At 38.7% G+C, this 24,107-nt stretch overlaps 1 protein-coding gene across 11 annotated transcripts in view; it reads left to right on the top strand.

Annotated features, from left to right (window-relative positions):
- Positions 1 to 24,107, top strand: part of TXNRD2 (thioredoxin reductase 2) — a 51,332-nt gene that overhangs the window by 17,406 nt on the left and 9,819 nt on the right. For 8 of the 11 annotated variants that reach the window (XR_006170516.1, XR_006170519.1, XR_006170522.1 and 5 more), the window contains exons 10-21: positions 1,966 to 2,102; positions 6,974 to 7,069; positions 7,281 to 7,373; positions 8,651 to 8,722; positions 9,789 to 9,886; positions 12,139 to 12,254; positions 14,788 to 14,960; positions 15,499 to 15,543; positions 17,552 to 17,617; positions 18,251 to 18,399; positions 21,613 to 21,776; positions 22,694 to 22,824. Coding sequence is in view for 2 of the 11 variants with exons in the window: in XM_042828548.1 (XP_042684482.1) it covers positions 1,966 to 2,102; positions 6,974 to 7,069; positions 7,281 to 7,373; positions 8,651 to 8,722; positions 9,789 to 9,886; positions 12,139 to 12,254; positions 14,788 to 14,804 (629 nt within the window). In the remaining 9 variants the exon portion in view is untranslated. The other 3 variants (XR_006170524.1, XM_042828548.1, XM_042828546.1) reach the window with 3 other exon arrangements.

The following is a 24,107-nucleotide window of genomic DNA, read 5'->3' on the forward strand; positions in this document are numbered from 1 at the left end:
GGCAGGAAAAAGGGGAAACTAGAAAACCCCATTAGCTGTCCATTTGCAGAATATCCAGGCTTTACTCTCAATTCACAGAGAAATACAACGGTAGGAAGTTGTTTCACATCCGAGCCAAGATAAGGTCCTGCAGGTTTATTATTTTTGTTGCCTGATAACATCAGGACTGGGGAGCAGGGGGCAGAGAAGGAACAGCAGATCAACATCCCATGGGGACAACAGAAGGGAAGACAGACAGATAGCCAAGTGCCGACAGCTTCAGTCAGTACTCCCAGAGGAAGTGTTGGTTTCACCAGATGAAATTAATACACAGAAGTCTTTACAGAGGCATTCAAATGTGACATTGTTTGGGGGGCTTGGCTATGTGACAGATGTATAAAGCAGTGAATCATATGTTTACATATAATTAAGTCTGTATTGACAAGCCAGGTTTTCCTTTTGTTTAATAATTTCCTACATTAACATCAAAGAGCTTGTTTTTATAATGAAAACACATTTCCCTTTTTGTTTTGCTTTGCTATAGCTCTATATTAACTTCAAACGCAAAATCGTGACTCACAGGGAGAGAGATGTATGTCGATATGTCCACATCCATTTACAGCCTCTAAAAATGTATGCCATGTTATAAAGCTTCCTTCATTTGGATGCAATCAAGTGATCTCTTCTGTACAGTATAGTGTCCCTAACAACTTCTGAGTTGAGTACCTGATAATTTCACTATGCTTATTAACCTTGAAATATGTTTGAGAAACCGGTTAGGTTTTAAGATTCCATTTCTGGATCAGGAATTGCTTTGCTTGATACTCTGTACACCACTCAGTAGAGCTTGCATTAAGGCAGTGGTAGTAACTTAAGGCAGAAAATTCTACAAAAATGTTTTTGAAGATGTATTGGTTGAAAAATATGAGGGCTGCTCCAAAAGTAATGCCTCCTGTTTCATTATGCTGGCCATGACATCAGAGGCGGCTGCTGGTGGCATGGCAGCAGAGGTTGAAGCTTCCCACCAACATCCCGCTATGTTTGGTTGCTGTGTGACAGATGGCAGCAGGGCGGCACTCTGACAGAATGGCATCTGACATGGGAGTGTGTGTGGAGCACAGGTGAGTCACTGGGTGCTCCATGCACAACAAACGCCTGCACCTCCACCGATGCAGATGTTCACGAGTGCTGCGTGCAGCTCTTGTTCACTGCTAGTGAAAATGCACAGCTAATGGTGGTGATTGTGTTGAAAAATAGTGTTTGGTGGCTGCAATTTTTTGCTATTGAATTTTGCTCTTTGTATCTGTTGTAGTTTACATGGAAATAATTAGAAGGCTTTACTCTTGGAATGGCCTACAGAAAAAATAGAGAAGAATCATATGGAAGAGATATAATTTAAAATCTTTGGAAGGGGACACTAATAACATATAGGCTCAGTATAATTTGCCTCATTTGCTTTTAAATCCATTAAAACAGTAGTTTTAAATTCTAAAAGGTAGTTTTACAGAGTTTGAGCCAAATATTAAATGGCTCAACACAAGGAGGTTGAGAGCAGAGTTGATAAACTTTATCATCCAGGCTGAGGGAACTAAAAAAGTTTTAAAGTATTTTTAGAAGAGGAATGTTTGGTAGGAATGAATCCACAAGGCTGCTTGTTAGCATTCAGAGCCATTCAGTTACTGTTCGTTGGAAGTTGTCGGTGTAGAAGTTGCATCATTATGTGTATATGTTCATTCTACATTAGTAAGATACATTTAGGGTGCACAATAAATTTTAAACCATTTGACTTCAGCTTTTTTAGCAATGGATGATGTCCTGCGTAGTTTTATGGCTTTTCAGAATTAGGTGTGTTTTGTCTTCTTTCTGCTTCGACTATCAAACTGAATGAAGATCTTGAAATTCTGGAGTGAAGAACGCTGACTTTTTAGATTAATGCTACTAAAGTTTTCCAACAGCTTTTACTTAAATATTTATTTTTTTCTTTAGGCCGGGTCCCTGACATTGGAACTCTCAATTTGGAGACTGTTGGAGTGAAAACTAATTCTGAAACTGGAAAGATCATTGTTGATGCCAGTGAAGCTACTTCTGTTCCTCACATTTATGCAATCGGAGACATAACAGAGGTACTGAGTCTACATAAACTGTGTTACAATAACAGGAAGCCAGCTTTGTTCCTGACTAATAGCTTGTCCCCAGATGTCGTCATGCTCTAGCATATATCTCAGTGTTTTGCTCTTTTTCATTTTGTGCAGCTGTAGTGTTCATGCTTGGCACCTGGTTGAGTAATTTCCTTTGCATGGATCTTGTGAAGTGCCTCAGCATTAGTGATTATTACTGATGTTTATCAGGGAAGGTATCACTGGTCAGAGGCTAATAATAATGTCTTGATCACTTTAATTATCTTTCTAATGTTTGCATCACTTCAGATGTACGACTTCATGCTCCCTGTGAATGCTGAGTGAAAGTATTTCTTTCCTTCTGGAGCTGAATACACTTTCAGGGAACGACCACAACAGTTCCGTTGATGTTCATCCTATGGTAGCATTTCTGCATTCTGACATAAAATGCTGCTAACAAAAATATATACCTCTGAAACAAGGAAAGAAAAGATAAACAGCATTTCTCCAAATACTGAAGGCATTTGGCTTCTGTTAAATGATTCACATGATTTGTGAATGTTTTGGTCAAGTAAATATGAGTATTTTTGTTACTTTTTTTTTTTTTTTAAAAGGAGACTTCAGCAAAACAATTTCTTGCCTTTATAGGCACAAAACCAGAATTTTGTGGCTTTAATCTACTGCTGTTGTTAATCTACAGTTAACTGTGATGAGAATGTCCTTCCTAATCAAAGTGCACTCAAATGCTTTTAATCCCTCTGTTTTTATTTCACAGAAGAACTCAGAATATTTCCTCTAATCTGGGCATCTTCAAATATGTTATCTTCATGAAACATAACATGTGGGTTCATTCTGAACTGTACAGTTACAGGAGGATGTTTTCATTGGGTGCTTGCCATTCCTGAAGAACTTAAGCAGTAATGTAGAATATAAAAAGAGGGCATTGCAAGATACAGAATTTCTTTCTTGTCATTGAACTTAATGGAATCTAGCACATCCCTTTCTATCAAGGTCGTTTTTGATAGATGAAGACTCTTCATCTTTATGAACGTCTGAAATCTAAATACCATAGTGATATGCAAACACCATATATAGTATAATTTGAGATATCTTTTAAGCATTTCTCATTCTGCCATATGTAAGCCCTGCAGGTGCTTCTGAGTTTTTGAAGGGATGAAGCAGGTCTTGGAATAGCATGCTTATCCATGACTGGACACCATCTACAGTCAGAGGCCCTGAAATAAATCTGTTGGTCATTCCTGACCTCTTTTTCTGCATGCAGGCATGTGTTTCTTCCTGTCCATCTCCATCTTCATGCAAATGTCTCACCTTTTCCTTTTAAATTGTGTGAAAACTCTATCCTGCTCAACTCTTTCTCTTTTTTTTTCCCCCATTACTCTCCACAACTTCAATCACTCGGAGACTTGGAATTATGGACAGCTCTTTTTTCCTCTTCAAACAGAGGTTCCCCTCTGTGCAGGTTACTTCACTCTCTGGGATGTTTTCTGAAGTCCTGTTTCTACTCACAGTCACCACCAATCTCTTTGTGTCCTTGATACGTATCTTGATTAGGCCTCCTGCTTTCTAAACTATTCTTTCTAATTTTGTCCAAGAAGCAGTTGTTAGAAGCAGTGCTGGCAAGGCCCTAGATTCTGTTGCTCATTTTTGCAGCCAGTCTGACATGTTATTTTAGGCAAGTCATTTCCTTTTGGGTGCTTTTTGTCTTCTTCCCTATGAGGATTTAGTTAAACAAGAAATAGAAAGTTGGAGGCAGGATGCTCTCGTCTTCCCTACTGTGGATCTATAAAACCAGGTCTTCATTTATTTGTCCTTTTAATTTTGTTGTTAAAACTTGGATTTCCTTTTCCTGTTTTTGTCCTTATTAGTGCAGATTTTTGAATGGGAGTTGTGTAGTGCACTTCTGAATGCATTAAGAACAGCAACAGTTTTGTACTTTGTACAGTGTACAGATGGGAAGCACTGGGCAATTAAATCAGTTTGCTGTAGTGTCTTAAGCTTGTATCTAAGTATGGACTAAATATAGGAAATTAAAGAAATTAAAATAAAGAAATTGTAGGAAATTAAAGAAATCATACATTTATAGAGTTCAGAGATAGGAGTTCCTATCTGATGCCATTACGAAGTGAGCCGTGTAATTTCACTCAATGAGCAATGCTCTTCTTTTGTTTACACAATACACAAATACTCTTTGTTTTTTTTTCCCTTTTTCCTTTCTTTTTTAAGGAAAATGAATTTAGATCATAGATGTAATTGGCATGGGAATCATCAGAGGAGCAAAGTTCCCAGGTTTGGCGTTGGTGCGCAGCTTGGCAGGACGCACTTGGTTCTCTTTAAGCAGCAGAAAGCTGCAGAGCTTGGGGTGTGATACTATCTGGGTGAGACCTTTCAAGGGGCAGGACGGGGAAGCTTCTACCAAGGGAATGAATATCAATGACCCCTAATATTGTCTGTAAAAATAGGATTTTGTCTCTGGTGTCCCTGGTCAGGATTTTTTTCGTTGTTTTTCTCTCTAGCTGTCAGATTGTCTTTGTACCATGACGTGTTATTGCTTATGCTTTTGTGAGTAGCTCTCGGCCCCTCCTCTCTCGCCCTTTACTAGGCCACACTGAATAGATACTAACTTGCTACCACATAGTAAGATCTGTTTTTTAAATTCAGTTCACTGATTGGAAGGGGGGGTGAGATGGAAAACGGGAGCTTCCTGATATGTTCAGACTGAGTGTTTCCATTTGGGAGTCATACCCACCTGGCATAAAAGGGAAACTCAGTGTGCATGGGTGTCCTATGGCACCCTTGTATGAAAAACAGAATCCTAATGTTATGCAAACTGTTCATTTGGAAAAAGGGAGGAAAAGAGAACTCCAGAGGTCACTCAATTTGTCTATCATTTAAAAAAAAGTTTTTCAGGCTCCAGCAAAATGAGGTTTTCAACTGATGAGTAAAACTGCACTTAGGTATTTTTATTGTCGGTAAAATAAAATCAGGATGAAGATTACCAGGCTGGAATTTTAATTTCAATTTTCTGTGCTGATATAAGCCCTGTCTGTTAATATCCATCCTCCAGTGGTATTCTTGTTGAAAAGCATGACACACAGTAAAAGAAATTCTCTTCGTAGGAGATTTATTGTATATACACTCCAGTATACATCTGGTGTATTTCTAAGGGTGTTAAAACAAAGATATGTAGAGAAGATCTGCAGTATGTTGCTTTGAATAGAAATTAGACTGAAAGAAAGAGCCGTGTTAGAACAAATGCACAGTACTTCAAAGCTTACTGAACTCTCCTAGGAGCCATCTCGTTTAAATGTCTAATGCACTGGAGGATTCTTATGAACAATCTGTATCCATAATAATCATCAGGGTAGTTGTACACATGACTGCAAAGTGAATGTTCGTTTCAAATATTTACCAGGGAAGGTCTTTAAGCTATTGTTTATGAGAAATAGGGCTTTATCTGCGTGGATGTTTTAGTAATTAGTTGGGTTTTATGGAATGCATAGCAGCGCTTTCACAATTTTATCTTTAGTTCCAATCTTCTATTCTTTTCTGGAATGCCAAAACAACATCTGTATTTCCTGCTACAGAAATGACTGGCAGCCATGTTTCAGGCAAATGTGTGTAAGAAAAAACAAATGGCAAATTTCATCTGGTAAATGACATTTACAGCCTTGAAAGTCCAAATGCTGGTGTTGAAAAAACACGGTGGATCTTAGGGGGGAAAAAGGGATATACTTTCAGTTTTGTGATTTGTCATGGGCTATGGGAAAAAATGGTTTGTCTTTGTAAATGAAACAGTAGTATCTGTTAACAGGTTAGACAAAGTGCTGCTTCAGTTTATTTTTTGCAATGGAAGTTTAACAAAGAGGATATTAGTATAGAGAAAAGCATAAACTCATAGTGATGTGCAGAAAACTGCTGTGGTGCATGTAACGGTAAATGGAGCTAACGGTATGTGCAGGACCTGTGTAGCAACATGCAGGAAAGAAGCTATGGAAGAGGATGGATTTCAGTAAATGTTCAAAAAATGTTAGGATAATGAAGAGACATTTGAAAAACTCCAGTGTGTGTAGTGGGAAATCCTTATTTTCTTCTGAAGACTGTTTTCAAGAGCTTGCAGAATGACTACCACCCCAAATGGGGCTTTGCAGGAATAGAACAAGAGTTGGGTCTACACAGAACCTGTCTGGAGCAAAATCTCAGTTTCTGTAAAGCATTCTGCACTGTGCCACGAAACCATAGTTTATCAGTCATGGCATTCTTGTTTCCACATCTTTCCCTCGAGATTTCTGACTTCTTGCCTAATCTCAGACAGGCATCCTGCTGATACACTTTTGGATGCTCTTAAGTAAGCTATTTTTTTTACTAGATGTATGAAGTTTTTTAGACATTATTAACATTATTAATAGCAAAGTTTGCACCTACTGATTCTGTGTTCTGTAAAAATGTGTCAGACAACTGACAAAAAAGTTGGATGTGTTTGAAAATAGTATTTCTTTATACTATTTTTTTCTGCTCTAAAAATGCCGTTCAGAAAACTTACTGATGACTTACTATGGAAAGAAAGGGTGTAACGGATGGTTCATGAGTGAATATCCTCTGCTTTTCAGGGGATGACATAAGATGTGAGTGTTTTTTTGGGTGCATTGACTGCATTTGTTCCCTGTCAAGACAGATACTAAGCTCAGCGTCTTAGAAGCGTGTTTGGACAGCAATTATTACTGCCTTGTCCGTTTGGAGCGCTAGCTGCTGGACTGGAATTCCAAGGATTTGGCATTTCTTTGCCCACTGTCCCAGGAGAAGTCCTTGGATGCCACTTCTCTCTTAGTTAAAACAAAGCTTTGTGCTCTTTTCCTCAGGGCCGTCCTGAACTGACACCCACAGCAATAGCTGCAGGGAAGCTGCTGGCCCGGCGTCTTTTTGGCCACTCTTCAGAACTGATGGACTATGACAGTGTGAGTTGTCGTTTCTTCTTTCAGTAATAAAGCCAAATATTTCTCTATTAAAAAGAAAAGAATGTTTAAATAAATGGTGTTTTTCCATTTGGAGTCCAGTTTCCAGTATCCAAAGCAGTTATGTGTGGCAGAGCTATCCTCCCCTGAAGTCACATCTACCCTGCAGCTGCTTCATGTGGTTCACAGTAACACTTTGTTTCCTCGCAAGCAGGTACCTACTACAGTTTTCACTCCCTTGGAATATGGTTGTGTTGGACTGTCAGAAGAAAAGGCTGTGCAGTGTTATGGGTCAGATAATATTGAGGTATGAAAACATTTTTACTTATAGTTGGTATCAGAGTTGCACTTTGCAAAGGTGAAAGTTTGACTGTGGTATTGGACTGACATTTTTGGTCCCCAAAATACTGTATTTGCAGCTAGGAAAGAGTTCTTCAAAAGAGTTCAGACTTCAAAACTATTGCAGCATGTCACGATGGAAACTATTACCTCGTGGGCTTAACATTATTAATAGTCTGACAGCTTCAAACTAGCTGCCATTTTAATAAATTATATTGCAGAACAATATATATTACATACAGTTGTATTCCCTTTAATTGTCAGAATTACTGTCAGGTTCTTTAATCTAGATTTTTTGGGATGTCCATGGAAATATTCACACAAATTATTCAGTGTTTTCTTTGTGGCTGAAATAACTTGATCTGATGTGCCTGGGCACTGCCTGTTGAAGAAGAAATCTGTTATAGCATATATTGATATCCTTCTGATAGGAGGGATGACATTAAGGTACTTACGATGAAGAAATTCACAATCATTATATAATCAGAGAAAATTCAAACAAATCACCCTCCAAAAAGTTACCTTTATTCACTCATCAAAAAGGCTGTCAGTGTAAGACTCAAACTATGGAAATAAAAAGTGCAATACTCTGTTCACTCAGTTATCTGTTCTGAGTTTTTATGATTCTGAAATATAGCTTATACTTCAACAACTGTTCTAGAATTGTTATCTGAATTTCTGGATATTGGTGCCTTTTAGAAGTAAAGAAATTAGTGTAAAAGAAAATTGCCTGTTTAAGCAGGCATGTGAGGCATAGGATGTTGATGTTGTATACATATTGGAGAGGAAGTTCAGCTGATAGATTTGCTTGGATTCCCAGCAAAATCATGAAAGAAAATAAAATTTTTCTATTCAAACTGCTAGAATTAGTTTAAGTTGTCTTCTGGTATACATAGAAACAAACATGGAAAGCTTCTTGGATTTCATTATTCAGAACAAACAAGTTACAACTTAAACTATTGGGAGAAACGTGAAGAAGCAAAACAAATGTCATTTTGAATTCATGGCATCAATTTGGGTAACGTTCTGTGGGGGTTTTTCAGGATTTTTTTCTCCTTCAAGAACCATTAGATTAAAGTTTTGAGTTAAACCGTGCTCTCCCTATTTTTGTTTGTAGTAATGAACATGGTGAATGTTTTTTTTCATATCTTTATGTATGTGTAGTAATATTAAGGATTATTACAGACAAGAGCATTTTTACTGTAGTGGCACATTCTAACACAAATGTTGTTTTTTCCACACCAGGTATTCCATGCTTATTATAAACCTCTGGAGTTCACAGTGGCTGAAAGAGATGCAGCTCAGTGTTATATGAAAGTGAGTGTTGTGAGCTTTTAACTTGCTTTTAACTTAACACAAGATTCATGATACAACCAACTTTAAGAGGGTGTATTTAGTGGGGAGAAGAAAACCCTGAGATGGTTGAGATCTTTTCTTGGTGACAGCCTGTTTCTCTAGAGTGTCTTTAAAACATCTAATATTCATTATATACCCCATTGCATCTTGGAAGTGTTTTGCAGATAATAGCTTTCTTAGAGGTGGCATTCCACTGATGGGTGCCATCTACACGCTTCTGGGAAGGTGCAAGGAGACATTCAAGATTCCACAGAGGTCCATCTCTGCTGCCCTCAGCAAAGTTCTTAACTAGTTATTATTCTGTACTATACTATGTATTATTAGTTGATATTTGAGTATTCTCTTGGGAAAGTACACTGCTGCCAAAAAAAAAAAAGAATGAAAAGGCTTACAAAACTGTTCTTTGCTTTGTTTTTCATGACTAAAACAGAAGTTTTCTGTAAGTTCTCTAATAGAACTGAAGTGTGCATTCACTCAGGCCCTCTCATATTCTTAGTTACTTTTTATTGTTGATTACTTTCAAGACTCCTACTTAGGTTATAGGGCTTATTTGGTAAATGGATCTCACCAACAGGGTTCTGTAAGTGTAAGGAATTACAGAGTCACAAAATATTCTATAATTGGCAGTAGTCTTTGGAAATAGTGCTGATTAGGTGCCAAGAGTACCTGCAAAACCTTGGAGAATCGCTAAGGTGTCACTTCAGTGTCAAAATGTGTCTAGCAATCAGACTAATGAAGGTCGCTTTAAGATGTAATGCAAATAAGAAACAGTTCAGTATTTAACAAATTGTGGTCAGTGGCTCCCTGACGTCTGAAAGAAATGCAGTAATAAAGCTTTGATTCAGGAAAGTGCTCAAGGAGAAGCGTGAGGTCTATTGAAGTCAGTCAGATTTAAGCAAGTTCTTGGCACAGTGGGATTGGACGGCTGAAGTCGGATCTTGGGGCACTGCAGTTTCATTTAATTCAGCTTCATGCCTTATCTTTAGATGTTCTCAGAAAAGATTGCTATGTAATGTATTGTTTTCAGATGGTGTGCTTACGAGAGGGAGAGCAACGAATCCTCGGCCTTCATTTCATTGGACCAAATGCTGGGGAAGTTATTCAAGGATTTGCTCTTGGAATCAAGTAAGTACAAAAGAATGTCTCTAGCTTCTAAAGCCTGCTTTTAAAGTTATTGTAAGATTATAAAAGATAGCTGCCTATTTTTGGCAACACTATAAAGAATCCATGCTTTTTGTTGCTTTTTGTTACTTTTATGTAGTATTGCACATATTTTTACTAAAAATACTGCAGTTTTTCATTAAGATATACTGGATTTAGTTATTGTAATACTGGATATAGTTAAGAAACAACAGAGGAAAATATACTGTTGCCTTGATATCATTAAAACAAAAAAAAAAATTTCGTTACCACTCTTAGTTTTCTCAGAGTGAAGCTGCCTTTGCATTCTGTGTGCAGGATAGGAAATCACTATATTGTTCTGCAAGTCCTTTTAGAAGGGGCTTTGTGCTTTCCACAGAAAACCTGCTAATCATTTCCTTTTCTAATCTGGTGTTTAAATGGGCACAGCCATTGCTCCTTAAAAGCTCAGCAAGGACTTGCATGAATTTTAAGCTTCTAGGTATAAACTAAACACTATGATTAGGTAAGGAAGCGGCATCTGTGGGATGTTGGGAGAAGCAGCTGTCTGATTGTTGCAATAATGAATTTACTCCAGTAGGTAAACCTTTGGTTTCAGTGTTTATTCAGATTTGAATAGTAATGCATTTTCCCTGACTTGTATTTTCTTTGTTGTCCCTTCAAAAGTGTAAGAAATGATTCTAGGTCCTCTCAGATCAAATAGAGTGTTTCTGCTGTCTCACTTGTGTGATAGACTTGCTTGTTTTTCATCTGCTTTTTTTTACTGTTTGCTCACATTGTCAGAAATATTGATTTCTAAATTGTTCCACTACTAAATTACAGTACTTCAAAGACTTAAAAGTAATTTGTATTATTACAAGAAATGTCCTCCCAATTAGGGTATTAACCTGTTGCTCTAGATATCATCACTGTTCTTTTGCAGTTTTAGCTTTACTAGCATAAATTAAATGCAGAATGGTTAAGAAGGCAGGGCCTCAATATCACATGAGGAGTATCTTGGAAATCAGCAGTGATTGCAGTATACCCTCAGTACACATTTCCAACATGTGTTTGTAGTCCATTAATTGCCAGTGGTATAGATTCTAGAACTACATTTTTTAGGACATTGTTGTTTTGAAGTTTTATCCAAAATAACCAGTGAAAAAACAGCATATGAACCTGGAGCGCTTTGCTGCCTTGCCTGAGGAAAATTAAAACTTCAGCCACAGTGAGAGGTTTTCTGCAGGTCAGATCCCTGCATTGTTTTCTATTGTATTTTGTAAATCCAAGGTTTTCAGTGTGCAGTTCCCACTCTAAAACCTGCTGTTCTCCATTTCCAATATCAGATCTTTCGTCAGTCCCTCCACAGTCTGACTTTTTCGTTGTCTCCAACTGCCTCCACTTAGAGCACCAATTGATACCCGTGCTCAGCAGTGGTTTTTGCTTTGGGTGCTTCCCTGGTCATGTAGGCAGGACACCAGGAGCCTTCTGTAGCTCTTTTTGTGTATTTTGAGCAGAGATACAATGCTATTCCATAGAGAATTTGAAACAATTCTTATGTTTAGGCCTATTTCAGCTCTTTTTACAGGGTAACCTGCCAGAAATAGCAGCTCAAAGGAAAGCGGTCAAATCTCGGAGTGCTATTGGACAAAAGATGAAGCTAGTGGGATTTCTAGCTCAACTTTTTTTTTTTTTTTTTTCCTTTCTCTCGAATGATGGAATTTCTTCCCCTGTTTATAGCATTGGTGATTTCAGTGCAAGCAGTAGACTTTCTAAAGATTGTGGAAGAATATGCTGGTATTGCTTCCTTCAGCAGATTCTTGCCTGCAGTCCTAATTAAGATTATCTTCCTCTGTGTGTGTGCATGTGTTTCCATCTGGAGTTGCTGAAATACATGTTTCATGTGTTTCACAAACACATGAAAAAGTTGAAGGCTGCAGTTTTTTCCTGTTTTTTTTGTTTGTTTTTGTTTTTGTTTTTCCCTGTAGCCTCAGTTGTGACTTGTGGTAAATGGCTTGATTCCCTCTGTCTCAGCTCTTATGACAATTCTTCTGTGCCTAGCAGTGTAACTAAGCTGGGTTTGAATTCTGCTGTGGAAGTGCCTGAGAAATAACAGACAGTACTGAAGAATGAATGCAGCTTCCTCCACCTGATAAAATGGATAAGTGCAGGATTAGTTGGATGTTTTAGGAAATTCTATCTGCTTCGAGTGAGTAATGTCTGACTTCCTGGGTCTTTCCTTTTTTCTCTCTTGGTAGGTGTGGTGCTACGTACCCTCAGCTAATGAAGACGATTGGCATTCACCCTACCTGCGCTGAGGAAATTACCAAGCTGCATATTACAAAACGTTCCGGCCTGGATGCAACAGTAACAGGTTGCTGAGGTTAAATGCCATCCCTGGAAAGGAGGAAAAAAAGCACAAAACATGTCTGAAAAGGAAAGGGGCAATTGGAGTTGAAATAGCTTTGATAGTTAGAGTTCCAGGAGCCTTTCTCGTTCCCTCTGTACTTCTGCAATTCACGCTGTAACAAATCCCTCTCTGTGAAAGTGCAAACAGCTCCTTTTCTTCCTGGGAGCTTTATGTGCAAAAATATATAAAAAGTCACCAACATCTTAGGCCCTCTTAAACTTAAATAGTTGCCATTTGAGTTTCTGTGTTGGCATTGTTGGCTGTCATCAGAAGTGCCTTGCACTGTTTTCATACAGATAGCAGGCATCAGGCAGAGCTTTCCTTAGAATTTTGGTGTGGTGCTTTCTGTTAAGTGCTTGGATGGTTCATTCCCAGCCCTAATACTGAACATTCAGACTTTGTGCTTGTAGAGGCATAGAGATCATATAAGGCATATATAAGGCATATAAGATCCCTAATAGCTACGCAGTCACCCCTTTTTTTCCTTTTTTTTTTTTTTGTATAATATGTAATTACCTGCAATTTTATTTTATTTTATTTTATTTTTAGTATTGACCAAAGTAGTGATTAACCTATTGAAAGTTTGTACTGGTTTTCCTTCTGTCCACAAGGGGGAGATGCTGGCTAATTTGTGGCAGTGAAGAATCGTTAGAAATCTGATGTTTAAACTTCTTTTGCAGAATAAGTTAAATATGTGTAAGTAGCCTGACAAAGGCACAATAGAAAGCACACAGAATTTCAAGCCAAGTTGCAGTTGCCAACGTTTTGATGTGCATGGTCACTTAATTTCTTGCAGCCTTGACAGTAGAATTGTATTTGTAGAAAAGGGAGAGATCAACTTCAGGTAAAACAAAATGTATCCTTTTTGCAATTAATCTGTGTGTTTTTGCATGTGTAATTTGATATTTGCATAGCTGTCCTATGTTCTCTTGTTACACGTTTTAGAAGAGTAGTCTGATGATCCTCTATATCTTTTGTTATTGGTTTTTTTTTCTGACTTTTGCTACTGCAGCCTGCAACATGGACAAAGATAGGTTTATTTCTAATATGAAGTGTTTCCTTATCATGAGAATTGTACCTGTCAGAGAAACTATTAGGCAAAAATTGATCAGATTTGGTAAAGTATTCAGTATTGATTACACTGTTGTTTACACTTGAATACTCTGGTTTTCAGAATTTGTTCTGGCTTTAAAAACAGCAAAAGAAATACCAAATCCTTTCTCTTCAAAGTTTACTGACGTTTCTGATCCATGAAATAAGAGGTGATGCAGTTTCACTGAAGGCATTATTCCCTTTCAGATCTGCTGATGTAATTCTTCATCTGCAAAACCATGATAACCTTGTATAGAAATACTTTGAGTGGTAATGCAGTCAGAAAACTGCCTGAATATTGCAACCTCCTTTATAGGAGATGGTATCAAAATTGTGCATCTGCACGTGAATGCATGTATACCTGCACCTTCAGAAATTTCTACTTCCTTTCATAGAGGCCCAGTGGAAATGATACAGCCAAAAACCTAATCGTTTTTCCCAGCTGTGAAAGTATTTGCAGTATTTGCAGTAAATTAGCTTTTTTAAAAATATTTTTACTTAATGTTTCAAAACACTGCGATGCAGAGCAGATCTCTGTCTGCAGAGATTTTGCTGAGAAACATCCTGCCTCTGACTGAACCATAATGTGACGTGCAACATCTTTTTTCCAGTAATTACTTATTGCAGTTCATTTTGCTCCCGTGAGTGAAAACGTCAGAGTTCACTCGTATGAAAGGGCTTCTCTCCTCTTTCATAGTAATGCATCCAGCAGACTGAATTGTCTGTTTCTCCAGAGTGATCAATGGAAAGTTTAGTTAATTTCATTCATTGTAAGGTTGAAAATTATTTGGGACAGCCAGTGAAGAGATCTCAAGGAAACGTGTTCTGAATATATTCAGTGTTTGAAACTGAGGCCTGTGAGCATCCTTCAAATAATAGAAGTCTTTTGGTTTTACAGTTGTTATGTGGAAAATGGATCCTGTATTGTGTACTGCTGCCTATTTCTACTCCACATTTAATGGAAAGCATTGCCACCTGAAGTAGAACTAAATGTTTATTCACACCTACATAAACCTGATGTCAGATGGAATAAGGAAAGTAGTGTGATTTGTGCTTTTTTTCCTGAAAGATTCTTTATGTAACTTTCTGGGATGGTCCTTAAGCACTGTTTTTCAAAGCCTGACCGATGTCAGTTGAGATGGGCTGATCTGTGCCACAAACCACTGATTGTGTGTGAAAGTCAAAAATAATTCTGGGTTTTTTTTTCAGGATTCCAGCTGATGATGGCTTGTTTGTCAAACCACACCATGGCGCAGACAAGTCTGAGCCTTGCTGGGTCCCTCATGTATTATCTGATATTTATTGTGTTGTGAATTAACAAATTAATAAAGAATGTATTTTTTTGTAAATGTTTTTTTGTTGTTAATTTTGCATGTAGCTCCATACATATATGCTTTATATTTAGGTATTGTTTACTCTTAATGTTAGAAGTACATGTGAAGGAAGCTGGACTCAGAGCGATTAATAAGGAAATGTTGGCCCCTGCCTCCCTCTGATGCAGAAACTGAATGGCCATTATTCCAGGCTGGGAGACCTTCAAAACTATTTAAATTTGAATTCAAAACAACTCTAGATGAAGTACGTATGATTTCAAATATGCTCTGCTGTTAATTGCTGCTAATGGTACCAGGTATGTTTGCAGTCTGTGTGCTGAGGTGCTGCTGAGGACTCAGCCAGATGTAACTCGGAAACTTACTGAAATACAGTGCAGAGTATTATGCAGGGGTAACCTGTATTTTAGCCATTTGGGTTTTAGACTAGGAAACGTAGAGGAAAAATACGTTACAGCAAAGCCATTTAGTAGCTGTGAACATGGTTGATAGATAAAAAATATTTTAAAATTAATTAAGAAATGCTAGCAACACGTGTTTAAAAACTGTGAGAAATTTCTATCAGGAAAGAAGGGAACTACTTTGATTGAGTTAATCCCAATTTTATTTCTTTATGTTCATTTCTTTTGATGAGAAGTTCCCATTAAATTGAGTGATGCTGAGCTGCTGGAACAGGCTGTTCTAACATTACATATCTTTCCTGGGATTGATATTGAAGAAGAAGTATTGAATTAATTGCATTTAAAGTTATTTTTACTCTGTTTCCTGGATTTCTTTCACTGCAGGTTCTAATTAGGATAGCTAGGATTACTGGCTAAAAAGGGAATGAGGTAAGCATTGGTCTTTATTTTTTTCCCCTCTTTATCCTCATACACCTTTTAATCTCACTGCCAACAAGAATAACAGACAAGTGCACAGACAATCTTTGTGAGTTTATAGAAGTGGGAATTGAATATGCTGTGTCACTTACAGCCAGTGATGGCTTGTTCTTAACGGTAAGTTATTGTCTACAATTAAGTTTTGCATTTTCTCCTGTAAACATGCACTGTTTTCTGTGAACACCTCCTGCAAGAGGTTTCTGCGGTTGTTATTATTCCTTCAGACATGCTTTTATCCATAGAAATAGAATATGGTTATTCCATAGAGTAGCCATGCTAGCAAAAAAAGTGTATTTCTGACCAAAACATTTAAACATTGTAAAGTTTGAAGACTCCTTCAGAGGCTCAAGCTTATCCTGTGAAGTCGGCAACTTTGTGCCCAGCTACATTGCTGCTTGTCTGAATCCCAATGCATGTACTCAGTGTGAGCCATTAATTTCAGTGGGTTGCATGCATATGTCTCAAGTGCTTTGTTAAAGTAGAATCAATATAAGCATACGCCAAAATGTCTTTCATTATTACAGTTGGGGAACAGACTGCTATTACGGTTCAAAACATGAAAGATACAATAGACATATATGATTAGGCAATGAAATATGCCTTTAATAAGCATAGTGCAGACAGTTTGTTTTGCAGTAAGTAACCTTATATAAAATTCATTGACTTTTTCATTCTTTCAGATCTATATGCTCCCTTTTAAGAGAGGTTTTTTAGTTTTATGCACAAAGTTTTCCTGATGTTCTTCCAGGAGAAAGGCTGGAGTTGCATGCATTTATTCTAGTGCCAAACCTGAATTTTACTAGGAAAGGAGGAAGCATAAGAGCAGACCTTTTTTGTGCTAGGGAGACGGGGTGGGGTAGAGTGTTTGTTTTCTGGGGCAGCATGAAACAGATTTGGTTTAATTACTCTGTCTATAAAATAGAAAATTCTGTCCACTGCATGTCAAAAAGCTAATTATGTTTCTGTTGTGGCACTCAAAGTCAATACTGTCAGCTCTTCTTAGTTCTAATCCTTTACATTGAATTTTGATGGGTCAGGTGAAATATTCCCTTCAGCACCTTATTGCAATTCTTGTCAATCATCTTGCCATGAAAATATGCATATTGCAAAGACTTTGGCAACGCTGCATCTGATTTCAGTCTTTAATCTCGTATGTGCCTTAAAAAAACACCATGCCAACTGCTGGCGTTCTGTTTGGGATGTGAATAGGATTCTGTTTGCTATGGGGAAACAAAAGAAAACGATCAAATCTTTAAAGAATAAAATGGGACTCCTAGGCTTTCTTAGGCTTAACATTGTACCACTGGAAAGAAAACAGCTAGGATGGTGAGCTGGTGCACAAATTAATCGATGCATCCACATTCATCGTGTGGATGTAAAATGTCTCCTTTCAAGCACTGCTGGAGTGAGGAAGGTTGTCTTATTTTCCCTGCAGATTTTCTTTGCAAGGGGCGCCGTTAAGTAACGTCCATTTCCAAACACGGTTCGTGAGTTAATTGTATGTGCTGCTTTGTTTGCTGTCGTTTCTTACAGACTAGATCTAGCACACCTAAAATTTTCCAGTTCTACAATGGAAAATTAGCATCATCCCTAGGAATCTGGAATAGAAACTAGTAAGGCACATTTCCAGAATCCAATTGCATCAGTCAGATTGGTGTAGTATGAAGAGAAAAGCGAATATTCCCTGGGGCGATTGTGTGAAATGGAGACCAGTCTTGTTTGAACAAGGTGCTTTGCATTGTTAGCTAGGAATAGAGGTACTGGGAGCTGCAGCCTGTCGGAACCAGCATCTCCAACGAGAGGGTGGGGGGAATTTTTTCCAGGCTAAAATCTCAGCATTTTGTGATCGAGTTTATCTGATGTATTAAAGCATTAAGTCAGGGAAACCCTCAGTGCTCTGCAAAAGATGAACTGTAAACATCCTTACTGTTTTTGTCCCTCTTCCCCCATTCTCTTTCAGAGAACATGAAGAACAGGACTGTTGTGGGATATTTTCCTATCCTTCTTCCCCTTAGCATAAAGCAAGGTGGGAATCGGGCTTGTTCTTCCTTGTTTTGGCAGAAAATAGAAGAACAGCAAGATTCTTCTGAAATCTTTCGCAAGGGGACTTCTTTTTCCCAAGGCTGTGTTAGGAGCTTGAGCTGGATAGATGGTAACAAATCTAAAAAGGACAATGGATACCTGCTCAAGCTATGTCTCTTAAAATATTGCATAGCTCTAGAGACGTAAGAAAATACCTAGCTAACATTTTCTAAGATAACAGGGGGAAGAAGACAATAGAAAAAAATACAGCTTTTAGGATTTAAACTTGGAGGGGGGAAAAAAGAAGCAGGAAAATACATAAATGCTTTTCTTTGCAATGTCCCTGTGAGACGAGGCTCAAATTTATTATTAAACTGTGTATGTCTATTGAAACAGAACCCGAACTGAATGCAACCAAACAAGATTTCATTCGCATAGTGTCACAGCAGCAGACTGTCCAGCACTTTTTAGCTTTATGCAGGGGTTTGAGCTATCTTAAATTGCATCATTCCCTGAAGTTTCTAACGCGATTAATGATGCACAGAAGCTTTTATTTAAATGCTTTTGTTAAATGGGGACAAAGATTGAGCTTTGACATTTTTATTAAATCCCGATCATCTTTCTTTCTTTGTCTCAGAGGGTGAAGAGGAAGTGCATTAATTTTCACATGAAGGCAAGTTGTACAAACACAGCTGAAAACATCAGAAAACACAGGCATTTTCCTTAGAGAAATGGAATCGATGAACGTTCTACTGAAAAGACTGCTAAGTAATTGGGAAGATGTTGGTAAGCATAGCAGTGTGGGCAGCAGGGCCCTCATGCTCTGATAGCACTGTTAAATTTGGCTAGCTTAGGTGAATGATTCCAGATTGCAGTAATGTAGAAAGCAGAGATGATTAACCATAGGCAATTTAAAGAACACAGGCTGTTTGGAGTCTTAAGAATTGAGATAATTCTCACATTATCAAAGGATTTATTTAATTTACATCAGACTGGGATCTAATTAAATCATGAGAGATGTTTTGATTTTTGCCTCTTGGTTCTCACTGAATTTCTTTAATAGGAATATTTCAAATGCAGGAAAAATAAGGAGAATTTTCTTGGCAGTTTGCTTGCATTGATTCCTGGTCTTGTTCGTTCTGCATCTGTCTGGGATACCATCAAGTTTTTGGTCGAGATTTTGACCTTGTCCTTAATTAAGAGTTTTAATTGTGTTCCTCTCAATTTTTGTCATGTCTGCTTTTCTGTAGTGACTTCATTCTGTTTTACTTTGTTACGTTCTGTTTAAGTGTTAATGAGCAAATTCCCTTTAGGTGGGGTAGGAGTCCAGGGTATTTATTATTCTTGAAGGAGCATTTCAGGATTTCCTGCGTGCCTTTTCATTCAGCTCTCTTCTACTTTCCAAATCTGGAAATGCCACAGCATCAGAGAAGGCAGTTCTAAATAAGGTTTCTCCTTAGCTATGGCACAATCTCTACTGAAGAATAAGAGATCAGCTATTTGTAAGTGTTTATGTGGGGTTTTTTTGAAGGGCACTGCCTTTCCTTAATGACAAAATACATCAGATTCATGGGTGGTAACAAGTGTGCCTCAGGATTAGTGTGGCAGTGATGGAATGGCGTATCAGATGAAATTTGCTTGTGAAACACAAGGCTGTCTTCACTGTCACTGTGGTTACTCAGAACTTTAAGGTCTTGCTCTTCTTACACAAAGTGGCAAATGGACCATCATAAGATTGTGTTTGGGGCTTGAACATCCTTGTGAGGCCACCTTATTGCCTTGCTTTCTAGTTTTGGAAGTCCTAATATTTCTCAAGTTCATAAGTTGGATGCACGTTTGCTTTAAGCTATCCAGTTGATATGTAGGAACAACAGAAGAGGGTGCTCACTTGGATCTGCATTACTGATTGAAGCACTCTCCCTCACTGTACTGCAGTGAAGTGTAGCCAAGAACAACAAGATAAGAATTAATAAAAGCGACAAGGGAGTTTCTCAGACTGTGCTGGCGCACATTAGCCTGGATGAAGAGAAAAAGAAGCTGATACTTGAGTCTTTTGAGTCATGAAGGGTCTGGTCAGTCCTTGAAGGGGAAGTACATGAATGGCCCAGTTGTCATCGCATTTTATTTTTCCTCCAACTTTGACTAATGGTGCATTTCCTCTGGCCTCCCACAGGCTGTCCATGGCTGACTTGCTTTGTCACTCTTCACATCTAGTCCACTGCCTTTACTGTCCACCCTGTTCCCATGGCAGGGACCCAGTGTCCTCTAAAAAAACGCACAGGCACAAAACATCTGTCATTCTTCCCACTCCTCTTTCAAGCGACCACTTCCCATATTGTGTGGCCTTGCAGGCTGAAAGCAGTCTGCCTCCCCTCTGCGTGCCTGGAGTACATGCTTACTCTCTCTGCTTGATAAGGGAGCTCCAGCATTCTGCCTGTAAAAATAGTAATGGGCATCTCCCTGTTGATAAACAGCTCTGCCTTTATTGTGTTCATGGGGTGATAAGTTGTCTGGATCAACAACCAGTTGTCCATTTTACTTCTTTGCAGCCAAAGTTATTAGGGTCAAATTAGGTGTGAGCTGTGAAATTAATCATTACAAGCACAAGCAACATAGTGTGCTGTGGACAAAGGACAAAAAAATAGATGTGGAAAATATGAAGAACCAAAGCAGTCAGGAAGGGGAGGAAAAGAACAGCTGGCAATGCTGTACAAGGTTGTTTATCTAAGTCTATAGGCTGTGCTGGATTTGTTCTCCTGCACCTGTGGACCATGAAATCACAGAACAAGGTAGTTCTTTAATGTCGTTTGAGAGTCTCAATTAATCCACACGCAGTGTGTCAAATGGAGAGGAATATACCTGCCTTTGATTTGCATAAAAGCACTACTTCTGGTGCGTGGATTAGTTGGTGGTACTCCTTGCACATCTCCAGTGTGGCCTCACATGAGACTTGTAATAATTATTCACTTCAGAAGGATCTGCAGCTATTGCTACTGATGCAGACTGAATCGTGCCCAACCTGCATCTGACAAGTGGGCAACACACATAGTTTAGTTAGATATACATTTGCTTATGAATACTACCCCAAAATAATCAGGTATTTTTCTGAATATTTAATTTTTAAAAGTGAGCTTTTTTTTTTTTTTTTAGGAACTGGGTTTATGAAGATAGGATCTGAATCACTAATCTGAATTACATGGATCCTGTTCTCGTTGGAAATAAAGTCCAACAGATCTAAGTTATTAGGTGAAATTTCTGAGATGAGAATCCAGTCCATCCTTGTGAGGCAGCACTTGACAATTTGCATATATACACCTAGGAACTGTCTCATGAATTATGTTTTTTTCCTTAGCAATTGCCCCTCCCTGTAGAGCAGAAATCGTGGCACTGACTGGCAGCATTATGTGAAAGCGTGTTACATTTCTATCTTGAATTCTACCAAGCTCTACAAAGCCTGATACAGTAGGGAAAATAGCATTCAGAGCAGTGATTGTCTTCATCTTTGCCCTAGTACTGTCACTGTTCAACAGCTTTTTCAAAGAGCATTTTTTCAGATGAGTCTGTACTGAATTCTTGCATCTCGACCCCATGTAGTTGTGTGCAGGATCAGTCCCAAAGGTTTCAGCCCAGGTGTAAAGCATCTATAGGAGCTTCTCTGCATTAACAAGCAGAGTCACGCTGCAGCTGGCTCAGGTGGCAGCGGTGTTGTCTGACCCAGGTCACACATCAGAGCAGAGGCTGTGCTAAGAGTAGTTCCAGTGTGTTCTCTTCAGCTTTTGGAGACCAGTGAGATTCCACCTAGTTTGCTCAGATGCAACAAAGAGCAGAGTTTGGACTCACTGTGCAGCTTCTGAGCTGGGTTGTTGCCAGGGCTGCACACACAGCAGTATTTAAGCAAGTCGTTTAGAAGCAAGCAGTGCAGGTAAACCTTCAGGTTATGTTTATAAACAGCGCTACTGGCATGATCTTTCTAATCTTAATTTCTATCTGTTTTTCCAGATCCATTAACCAAGCTTGGGAGGAGGAGTATGCAGTTCAAAGGTCAAATGTATGAAAGCAAAGCCTGCTTAATATACCAAGAGCTCTTTGTAAATTTGATTCTAACTTGAGAAGTTAGAGAGCTGTGAAGGGCCCTTCCAAACACTTCCATTTTGTTTTCTGAGGTGAGAAGCCTGAACTTTGTACCCAGAATATAAGCTGAAGGTGTGCTGGATTTGCTTGGAAATGCTGCAAAGCTATTCTCATTTCCTGTAACTGTTGTAAGATTGGCCTTTTTCCATAGCTAAACCTTGGTTCTTAGCTAGCCAGAATAAATGGCAAAAGGAATTCCCTCTCTTTCATCTTATATTATATCTAGCAAGGCAAGAATCAAGACTTTGAACCATTAATTCCTAAGTCTGTGGCTTGATTTCCTGCAGCAGAATCTGTTTTAAAAGTTTTGTCTTCTCTTACCAAAGCTAATTGTTAATTGCATCTTCTTTCCTTTGGCTACTGCCACAAGACTGCCTTCTGTGCTGATGACAGATCTGCCCTTCTGTTATCAGACACTGCTCTTCTGCTATCTCAATTTCATAACAATTACCTCTGCCTGAGCGCTAGTGGATCAGCCACGTTGGGCAAAGCAATGCTCTGAGAAAGAGAATGATGGATGACAGAGCGATTCCCTTCAACATGAATGGGGCACTGAGGTTGTGTCAATTTTTTCTCACTCCTTACACCTCCTCCCTTTCCCTGCTCTGCATTCTTAACATGAATCACAATATTTCTGCATGAACAGCGTGCACAGATGTAACTTTAAAAAATGTATGGCACTGCTGTACGCCACTTTTGTTGAAACTGTCAGGAAAATAATGATTGCTACAGGTGGCAGAAGCTGCTGAATGATCATCATAGGTTATATAGGGACAGAAACTGATTGCCTTTGCCAATTTTCTAGTATTTACACCAGTAATACTGCTTCCTTTTTCCCCCCTAATGCTCACATGTCATTTGCTACAGCTCATGTACTGGCCTTCCTCGTCTGCCCCAGAAGGGAGCAGGCCTGGTGCTCATACTGTGCTGTGTTTCTGATTGACTCTAGGGTTGAGTCTGCAGTGACGCAATTTTACTGGCACAGAACTTGGAAGATGTTGTACCAGAACAAAACAAAGTGTGTCTGGAAGCATCTTGTCCTAAAAACCGTTTGCGGGCAGTACAGATTTCCTTATGGAGGTGGGTTCATGTGACTGGATCTTGGCTGTAGTGGGAATCAGCTTTGTATTCATGTCCTTCCCTGAAGTACTCTCTAATAGTTGCTTTAAGCAGTCTTTAGCTGAGATCATATTTCTAGTTTGGGATTCCCTTTATACATCTTTCATTAATACAGGGATTCTCTGCAGTCAGAGACCAGCACCACAGAACAGCTGGATCTATTTTGGCTTGACAAAGGGCACTGGGCATTTTTTATCCATATATTTATGGCTCTCATGAATGTTCAGAATGCTTTTTATAAATATTAAAAACAATCAGGGGTTCTGGAAAGAATTCATACTGCATTGCCATCATCTGCAAGAGTTCTTCCATCTTCCTCTAGAATATGTATTACTAGCTGACACTGGGAACTAACTGGTCCAGTCTGTGAATTTCTAGCTGCAGCTAGAGGAAGGGGAGGCTACAAAGGGAATTGCTATCTCTCGATCATCAGAGAGAGCAAATATAATACAGGCGGCAGTCTGGCTGCCCCTGGAGCAAGTCAGAAGCAAGAAGCTTTCAAACAGGCACCTCTGAAAGTTCCCCAGAGTTTTGCTCTGCCTGCTGCACCCGCTGTGGTTATTTGGTAGGTTACTTGCCCTGCTTGTCTTGAGGTGGCTGGAGTTGAAGCATATGTTTTCTATTTAGAGCTTGGAGGATGCCCAGGTCTGACTTGGCATGCAGTCTGCACTGGGCATCAGCAGTACAGATGTGGAAACCACAAACCCGATTAATATGAGCCTAGGGTAAAAACTCAAATAAGCTTATAAATAAAACCAGACTTGCAGATTATTTGTTTCCATATTAGTCTATAATAGACCCTACTTGATATGTTTGTTTGGTTTAGTTTGGTGACCGACATAGGTATTTATATTTCCAATAAAAATTTAAATCAGAATAAAACAGACCAAGTAAGCTTAAATTATTTGTGCAGAAGATGATTGCAACTGTCTGAAGTGTGTAATTACTTACATGAAATGTTAGCCTGCTTTGAACAGAGATGTGACAAATTCCTCACTATTTAATTTACCGTTCCTTCATGGCTCCAAATCCTACATTCATATATAAAAATGGTCTCCTAAACGCAATCTAATCCTCAGTGAACAATCCTGAGGTGTCAGATGGCTTGGTGGGTCAAATTCTTGATGCAAACACCATCTGTGTGATCTTGGGTGAGTCACCAAACGATCCCCACATCTTAGCTTGAAGTAGTGACCATGTGTTAATGGCAGAGGGTGTACAAGTACCTACTGAAACTGGTGCTG

The sequence above is a fragment of the Centrocercus urophasianus genome, unplaced genomic scaffold, assembly GCF_019232065.1.
Source record: "Centrocercus urophasianus isolate 14NV4802_14NV808 unplaced genomic scaffold, USGS_Curo_1.0 seq_30, whole genome shotgun sequence".
In the NCBI taxonomy this organism is placed as follows: domain Eukaryota; kingdom Metazoa; phylum Chordata; class Aves; order Galliformes; family Phasianidae; genus Centrocercus; species Centrocercus urophasianus.